Raw genomic sequence first — 9,483 nt, 5'->3', positions numbered from 1 at the left:
TCTCCGAGTGAAAGATGGGGAGGGAACACTGTGTACGTTAGGCAGGATTGCCATCCTGTTGCCAAACTATAATAACCCTTTGGGGAACTCAGAGTTGAAGCTGCTGAATTAAATGCAATAATTTTTTGTAACAGTTTAAAAGGCCAGCAGGTGTGCTGAAGTCGTAGCTGAGTGTTTTAGGTAACACTCTAGCATGACCCTAAAAGGTCATTTACATCTTGACTATTAAAATATATACTATGTTTTATGTCTGTTGCACCTGTTGTATGTTGCAGTGTAGGGCTTTAGTGTTGAGGCTTTTTGTTGTAAAAAAGGTAAGTAACTGGTTTTTTCCTTTTCGCTACAGTGACTTTATTTTGCATTGCAATAGCTGATTAAGAGGAACTGCTGAAAGATTGTCCGGGGGAATTTTAAATACAGTGTGAAACTGCTACATCAGTCAGCTTCGTCTGTATCTGAGATTTCAGTCATCAAAGCTCCCGTGGTAGCTTTGACACTTATATGTGAATATGCCTCCTGCTCTCTACAACACTTACAGTAAAAGAAAGAATTTTGATAATTTACTTGTTTTACTTATTATTTGTATGTACCTTATCTGACTTGGTAATTAAATATTGAGCTAAATGTGCTAATGATGTCAGAAGTCTTTGAAGTAGCCTGGCACATCAGGGAATGAGCTCTGTGGTCCCAATGACCTGCTCATGTACAAGAAATGCTTCTCTGATTCTCTTTCTTACCTTCTAAATTGAGAGATATTTAAGTATTAGTTTAAAAACGGGCATCTCCTCTTTACAGTTTTGAATTGGTTTTAAAATTTGGAGTGACACTGGGAAAACGCAGGCTGCAATCAGCTAAGCTATGTACACATATGGGATAGACATAACTATATAGAAGCTGACATGTCAGTCTGGTGATTAGCATACACTCTCCTGTTTAGTCCAGCCAGGAGCCTGTAACATTGGACAGATCACTGAAAAGGTCACGGGAGATCCCAGTGCTCAGTGACACAGATGAGCATCCTCAGTTTTTGTACTTAGAACGGCATCAGACAGGAGCTTGAAGTAGTGGCATGCACTAGCGAAATCTTTTTCGATTTTTCTTCAGTATGTGCAGGCCATTTCACGTCAGCATTGTAATAAGACATGTAACAGTATTTAGCACGGCTGTTTTGACATCCTTTTGTGAGTGGGTGAGTTAGTTCGATAGCTTTGTAAATATTGCTCTATGAAAATTCTTTCATTTAATTGGAGCGAAGCTATTCAATGGACCATAAATATTGACATATGGGCAAAAATTACTTGCAGATGAAGGCAAGTGGGTTTGTGACATGTCATAAAATAAATTAAATTTTATTTGGTTTAAAGTTTTAATCTGATTTGTCAAAAAAACTGTTCATGCATCAAATTAGTTGCTGTGTTCCCTTGAGTTTGTATTGTACTCATTACCAATATTTCATCTGAGTTTCTTCTAAGGCATAGTAAAAGAAAGTTAGTAAGTGCATTTGAGTATCTCTCCATGGGATGCAGGTCCTATGTTACAGGAAACAGAGGAGAAGAAAAAAATTAAGCAAGTTCAAATTTGTTCAACAGTGGTTCATTTAATTCTGAAGGTTTGAGTAGGAAAACTTGTTAATATTTTAACTACAGTAATCCATATGAGAAAGGAGCTGAGCAGATGCAGTAACTGAGAGTTTGGGATTTTTTCCTTAAAATGTTTTTCTCAAGAATTGAAAATATTTGTTTATAGTTGTTGGTAAGGGGTGTTTTTTAAAAAAGGGAGGGAGAATTCACCATGGGACAAGTAAGTCCTACACAGTCCTGAGACTATAAAAGATCCCACTGCAGTAATAAGACTTCTGGTTCAGATCTTGTAAAGCCATCTGCAAGTCTTCCTTTGTTTGACTAGTCATTGCTGGCTTATGACTTAAACATTAACACTGATATCTATTTCTGTTTTCTGCAAATATGTCTCTCTTTCTGTTTGTGTTCTGATCATGGTAGAGAACCTTTAATCGTAGACAGGTCTGTAAGATAGCTTTTATTCTGTCTCCTTTCAGATATGTGTATTAATTAACTGATGAAATAATTTCAAAGGCATGAGGATGTTAAGTGTTTCCTAAAACTTGCTGAGAGATACTATTAATTTTTACAGTTAAAGGTTACTGAAGGTAAACAGGTGTTTTGTATAATGCCAGATTGAAAAATATTATGTTCTTAAATCTTACAGAATGTGGGGTGTTTTGTTTCAATGTTGGTGGTTTGTGGTTTTGTTTGTGGTTTTGTTTGTGGTTTTGTTTGTGGTTTTGTTTGTGGTTTTGTTTGTGGTTTTGTTTGTGGTTTTGTTTGTGGTTTTGTTTGTGGTTTTGTTTGTGGTTTTGTTTTGTTTTGTTTTTAAATGCCCACAAAAGATCCACTAGTCTCATTATCATGGCAGTGTAATCACTGTAAAGTGTCTTGGTAATGTGGTGCTATTAAACAGCTTGTACTTTTTTTAACCTTTTCGTTCTTTGCCTGGAGAGGCAATAGATAACCCAGAAAACTGCCTTTTGAAGTTTTATTGAATTCATTGAATGCATTCCCTTCCGTGGGATGCAGATCAGTACTTCCTCATGCTACAGCATAGATTAAATCTTTGAGGATTTTAGCTTGGTACAGTAACAAAGTATTGTGCAAAGAAGGGTTTGGGGTTTTGGGTGTTTTATTTTTACATTATAAAGGAGCTTGGAAACTTGAAAAAAATCAAAATCATTTCATCTTTGATGATGAAAAGTGTATGTCAGTTTTCCCATGACACAATTCAGAGACATTAGGAATTAGAGGCCCTTTAAATTCTTGAAACGCTTAGATGAGAAGGGAGATAGACTTCCACATGAAGTCTTTATGCTGCAAAAGAATACCTATGTGTATCTGTTCGTAATGATTTTTAAAATCACAATTCAGATTAGTGTTAATAAAACACGAAGTTTATAAAATGTCTAGAAAATTGTTTTTACATGGGAAAAACTTGCATTCATTAGTCAATCAAATATTTTAAAATCTGAGTGTTTCCTATAATCTAAAAAGGTGCTGCATGAGCATGCAGACATCTAAATAGTCATAAATTTAATAAACTATTCCGTTATAGAACTGCGGGTTTTGTGATCATGTACAAATATTTTGGTTTCTTTTTAACCACTTAACATTTGAAAATATAAGTAAAGAAGGGAGTTTTCTTAAATAGAAAGCTTTGTAGCTTTGTCTTTTAGTCTAAATTGAGATTCACACAGGTCAAGAAATGCAAGAGCTTTTTTGAGAATTTCAAAACAATGCTGAAAGACTGGCTGCCATTCACAAACTTGAATTACATTTCTGTAGTAAATTAAATACTCTCTAAAAATCTTTTCAGGAGTGACAACTAATTAGTTTGCTTGATATTAAGTATTTCATATGAAATAGGTGAAGAGTTCTAAAGCAACCCCTTTTTTCTGAACAGAGTGCAAATGGAGTTGGCAGTTGCTTTGTCGTATGTGCTGTAAACTGTCATTTTATTTCTTCATCACAAAGGACTTGGCTGATAGTACTTCATAAAATAATCAGTTGTGGTATTTAAGTACTTTAAATTGAGGCAAGCACCCAGGAGAAAGTTCTCCTTGATACAAAGGAGAGAACCCTTATATATAAGGTGTTAAACAAGAAACACCAAGGCCTCAGTTAACAGGTGCAGTTGCAAAGTATTAAAATGTATTGAATGTCTCATTTAGATGTTTCATCAGCTTTTTAAAGATAAAATTATATTCTTTCTTTTGCTTTAGCACTCTTCTTTAAAAAACAAAAGCAAAATTTCCAAACTATTTCTTACTCTGTCAGAAATATAGATATTTTGGTGCAGTGTGCAGGACCCAAGAGATGGAACTTGAGAAACCTTGTTTGAAAACTAAGTGGAATGAAACGGTAAAGAAAACCAAATAGTAATAGATGTAAGATTCTTATTGTAATATTCCTTAAAAACTTGAGGGAAGGAAAAATATTTCTGACTGCCATTTACAAATCAAATAGTTACTTGTTTTCTAGCACAAGTTATATAGAATATACTGCCTTGGAGAAGTCTTTCTGCATATCATCTATGTTTTTGTACCTTGCTGTGAAATTATGTGTGTACGTTCTTGATGAGAAGAGTTTTCTTAGAATAGAAATGACAATAAAAAGTTATAGAAGTCTGTATGTAAACACCAGACATTAAAACCAGAAGTTTCTGACAAGTTGAAGGAAGTCAGACTTGCTATTAAAGTATGCATCCTTGTCAGAAAAAGAGAAAACAACTTACCTACAAATAGACTAGGCAAGTAACCCATTCTTAAAGCTGAAAAGCTGCTTTTTTTCCACCCAATTTTCAGTCTGCTTTTGATCTTCTAATCTGTTATATAAAAATGAGAAGCATTGTGTTGTTATTCAGAAGAATTTAATTGCTTATTTTTTTGATCAAGTTAGCTCATGCATGAAACTGGGGAGTCTTGCAAACGTTACAGAAGCGTCTCACCCGTTGTTGATTAGATATTTCTATCTCTTCCAGACAGTCAGGAAGCAATCACAGCAATTAGAGAACATTGTAACACATCAGTGGTTGTCTTTCTAATTTTGTTATAGGTGAATGTAAGCTGAATGTAGAGAAGACTTCCAAATAAGCTGGACTGATGTGCACAGAGAAGGAATGAAGTATGGATGTGAAGGAACGTAGGCCTTATTGCTCCCTGACAAAGAGCAGACGGGACAAAGAGCGGCGCTATACAAATTCTTCCGCAGAAAATGAGGAGTGCAGAGTGCCTACGCAGAAGTCTTACAGCTCCAGTGAAACCTTGAAAGCTTTTGATCATGATTCCTCTAGGTTGCTGTATGGAAACCGGGTAAAAGACTTGGTCCACAGAGAAGCAGATGAGTATTCCAGACAAGGTAGGCAAGATGTTTTAATTCAGAGCATATAATTCTTTAGTAGTGATAACAAGGCATTCTTGCTGCAGGAAGAGTATGTTATTATACTAGTTTCATTACTTTTAGTAATTCTCTACACACATAGTATGCTTGACTTGTATCTCTCTAAATGTTTTACAAAAATGAGACTGCATTGTATACCATCTTTGAAATAAATAATATACGATGCAGAGGAAAGTTAAGTAAATTGCCCGTGTTGGGTGATAGGTCAGTGACAGGATTGCAGACTTGAGGGTGAAGCATTCAGGCCTTACAGTTTAAAAACTCGACCCCCAGCATAAATTCAACTCGTTAACAGATTGCCCAAAAGTTTGCCTCTTCAATATACCTAAAATGTAAATAGCTTCAAAATTAATAAAAATAAACAAATACAACTGTTCCAAGAAGGCCAAGCCCCATGAGCAGGATTGGGGAAACGTAGTATGTGTGAATGAATGTACAAATAATACGTTAGCTCAGTGCCTTTATCTTTTATTTAGCTTGAAAGAGCGGTGACAGAGCATTGAACAGTGAGTGAGGTAAATTAGTTCATGATTCATGCGTTTGGGTTTGTTGGGGCATTATTTGTTTAGTAGATATCTGATATCTAACCAGATACTAACGGGTTGCTGGAGCTCATTCTTGAATTTCTGAGTCCAGGACTGGAGAGACATGAGAGATCTAAATATCCGCAGAGATGCTCAAAACCTGATTGGATATGGTTGTGGGCAACTTGCTGTAGCTGATCATACTTGAGCAGAAGGTTTGGACTAGGTGATCTCAAGAGGTCCCTTTGGACTTCAGTAATTCTGGGAGATTGCACTTGGTTCCAGTAATATAAGGAGGGTCAAAACAAAAAAAGTAATGAACCATGAGGAGTGCTGAAGCCCAGCTATCTAAAAGGATAAAGCTAGGCCAAGTACTGTGTACATCTACACCTCTGTCTTCTGTATAAAGCTCTCTTCTGTTTTATGAGGAAACAAGAATAGATTTAGAGGTAGAAGAAGAAAGCTTTTGCCTTGTGAGGAAGTCCTTAGTTTTAATTTTAGAAATGTTTAAAAATATTTTCTCCGCTGATGGCTTTTCTTTGTTCCAAGTAGAATAACTTTACATTAGAATTAGGGCTGGGCAGATGGTGTTGACTTTTTGCCTACAAATGTTTGCAAGGGAAATAAAAATATTTCTCTTAGGCTCATATAACTGAGGCTTGCTGCTACTGTAGTCTGTCTGCTTTCTGTTGTGTATTTTTTGGTTTCTGTGATGTGTTGAAACTTCAGGTCATCACAACTTTCTAGTTGATCTCATTATTGTAATGAGGTAAAATCAAGAGGAAGTTTTCCAAGACCTGTACTAGACACTTTCTTAGTACTAGTGACAGAATTATATTGAAATAGGCACTACTTATTTAATGAATTCATAAACCATTGCCTGAATAGAGTACTATTCTTAAATAGCAATAACGAAATGGAAGAAGCTACATGGCCTGGCACATCACATATGATGCTGTACTGGGGCCTGGAGATTTTTTCCTTTTCATTTTCTTCAGAAAAGCACATAATATTAGCTAATACTTATTGCTCAATATGCAATCTATTGCATGTCTATAGGCCTAAAATGGCAATCTGGGATGTGTAGTGTCCTCTTCACCTTTCAGTGGTCTCACCACTGTCATCTGTGCCTGTTTGATTTTCTTCATTGTCCTTTCAGTTATTTTTGTATGGCTTATTGGCTTCCTCTAATGCGTGCTGGTTTAGCACCTTTGGGGACTACCTGCAGGTTTGATAGGGTCAGGTTATAAAGGGCTTGTTTTGCAGTCTTAGATAGTGTGTTCCTTTGATTCATCTTTGACTGAGAGAATTTACTGCTTCTGGCATTGGAAGCATTTTGTGGAAAAGGTGTTCAAGGTCATTCCAAAGGTTTTTAAATAATATATAAAACACGCTTCCCCGTATTTATTTCCACCCCCCCCCCTCTGTCTAGAAATAGTGCTCATACATGGCTTAGACAGCTTGATTAAATTCTAGCTTGCTAAATCAACAGGAAATCTATAAGCAAAAAAGGCAAGTTTGAATAAATGCCTTTAATTGGAAATTAATTTTTAAAATTAATCATGACCAGGGTTTCCATTTGTTTTTTGCCCAGACTGTGTAAAATAACAACATCAAATGTCCAGTGTCTACTGGAAAGCTACTGGAGCAGTTATGTAAGTTTCTTGAGTCTCTCAAATGTGGCACAATTTTAAAATGTCACCATGTTTTTATGGCTGATGCTTTGGGGTAAAGCCCTTCACAGCTTTCTGCTAATGGATCAGGACTTTCCCACCTCTTGTTCCTGAGTTGTCTCAGTACACGTCTCTGCGCTTCCTGCTTCCCAAAAGCCTATGGTAGGAATTCAGAAAGATATGCTGCTATAGGATGTGGGTGTGCCCTGTTCAGTGGTAGCTTTCTCCCAGAAGATCTTTGCTTGTGGAGAGGATGTTCTCCAATTGTCAGTTCCAGTCACAGAATCTTTTTCCTTGTCTGTTGAGTCTCTGTTGCTTGAGATTAATTGCATAAATAGAAATAAGAGCCTAAAAATGCATATGTTTGTCCTTGTAATTCTAAAAACAGCATTTAAAACATATTAAAATATTTGAACATGAAATTGCTATATAACTGGGATTATCTTGTTAATTTTGAAACCCAGTTGACAAGACTGGAAGAGCAGGTCTGCTTCGCTTCAGGAAATTGTAACTTCATCTAGGCAACATGCTTTTAGTTAACATCAATGAGAGATAAGACCTACTGTGATCTCCTTCCCTTCTTCTCAAGTTCCTTCATCTGTTGCAAGACTGGTTTTCTTTTTAAACTCTCTAGACGAGGATTATTTAGCCTACTATTTTGAGAACTTCTAATTTAGTTATTTATTTTCACTTTGTTGTTAATCCCCTCATAAGATTTAAAAAAATTGGTAAGCCCCTGGGTAATTAAACTCAGCACCTAGCCATATAAATGAAGACCATGAGCTTTTTTTCTTTAAAAGTATTTTTAAGCTAGATACTCAATTTTATATTGCATGTTTAATAAGATACCTAATGTTATCCTTGACAATGGATGAAACACCATGAAAGACTATTTACTTTCCAAGGTGCGATGATATGATTGTTTGCTGTTTACGTGTTAGGGAGGAAGAAGAGATTTATTTTATTATGCTTCAAAGTATCCCAACTATAATGAGCAGCCTGATTTAAATGTGTAACATCTCTAAGTGAATTCAGCAACTTAAATGCTTGTATTTGGGAATATGCCCAAATTTCTTGCTGAATTCAGAATTAAAGCTGACTGTATAAAGTTGAATTTCTCTGTTGTACAGAAAGAAATTCCTGTTTACAAAATCAAACTGCTCTGTGAAGTGATATAATGTACATAGGAGACTGCTATGCAAAAATACCTGAAATTGTGACCTGACTATGGAGTGGGAGGGAAGAATTGTAGAAATACAGAAAGTGGTGTTTTTAAAGTTGCGTTTGGAAAAAAAGAATTTTAAGTAATAGTATAACAATATGATATAATTTAAAAGAGATCATGAATCAAACCTGGACTCACAAGAACTGAAAAACTTTTATACAAGCACATTAAGTTTGTAAGAAAAATAGAGGCATGCAAAAACTATATTATTTACCGTCAGATACATGTTAAAGAGAAGAGAGGAATATACAGTACCTCTTTAAGGAGTTATTGTATTTCAAAAAATTCTGTTGTTGCAGGATAGTACAGTGATCCTATAGGGTGATCCACGTATCACACCAGTGAGTTTTTACATAAGAGTGGGAGTCTGACCCATTAGCACAGGTGTCAGGATGTACTGCAGATTTGTGTGTGTTCATATTTTCATACAAAATAATCACAGCACTGTGTGTGACCTGTGTGATTTGAAAAGGTGAACTGCAGGACACCTTTTGCTAAGAGAAGACTTGATGAGGTAGTGCAGGTTTTGTTAAATTTTTGCTTTTTGAAAGCTCGAGTCAACTATGGTTTAGCCTGCAGGTAAAGCTATTTGGTCTTTCTAGCTTGCAGTGAGAATGAGTTCACCGTGTTTACCAATTAGAACAATTCATTGTCAACCAAGCCTCAACATTAATTTATTTTCATGCTACCACTTTCTGTTTTGCAGGAGAAAGTACTTGTACACATGGTTTTGTACCTTTACTCCTCTGGAATACTTAAGTACCTAAATTAGACTAAATGCCCTAATAACTCCTTGGAGCTGCGAAAAGAGGGGCTGAATTTACCAGACAAGCAAAGAAAAATAATTTCTTTCTTTTACAATATGCTGGATCACTAATACCAGGTTGCTGTAAAGCAAAGCCGTGTACAGTACGTTACACTGTGCGGCTCTGTCATAGCGATTGTTCAGCTGCCACTCCCAGGACTTTTAGATTTAGGTGCTAGAAAAGTCTCACCATTCAGCGAAAGAGAGACCTGAAACAGTGATATATATGCTTCGACAATTTTATTTTATTATTTAAGATATTAAACACTGTCAGGGATACATTTCTAAG

General features: G+C 35.8%; 1 protein-coding gene across 7 annotated transcripts in view; it reads left to right on the top strand.

Annotated features, from left to right (window-relative positions):
• Positions 1-4,693: 4,693 nt before the first annotated feature.
• TENM3 (teneurin transmembrane protein 3) overlaps positions 4,694-9,483 on the top strand; it is a 321,876-nt gene continuing 317,086 nt past the window's right edge. For all 7 annotated transcript variants that reach the window (XM_086612225.1, XM_086612224.1, XM_086612223.1 and 4 more), the window contains exon 1: positions 4,694-4,925. In XM_086612225.1, coding sequence (XP_086468351.1) covers positions 4,694-4,925 — 232 coding nt within the window. The remainder of the gene's footprint in view (positions 4,926-9,483) is intronic.

This window comes from Tauraco erythrolophus, chromosome 5, assembly GCF_009769465.1.
Source record: "Tauraco erythrolophus isolate bTauEry1 chromosome 5, bTauEry1.pri, whole genome shotgun sequence".
NCBI classification, from domain to species: Eukaryota; Metazoa; Chordata; class Aves; order Musophagiformes; family Musophagidae; genus Tauraco; species Tauraco erythrolophus.
Note: the sequence above shows the minus strand (reverse complement) of the source record. Positions and strands in the feature narration are given on the sequence as shown.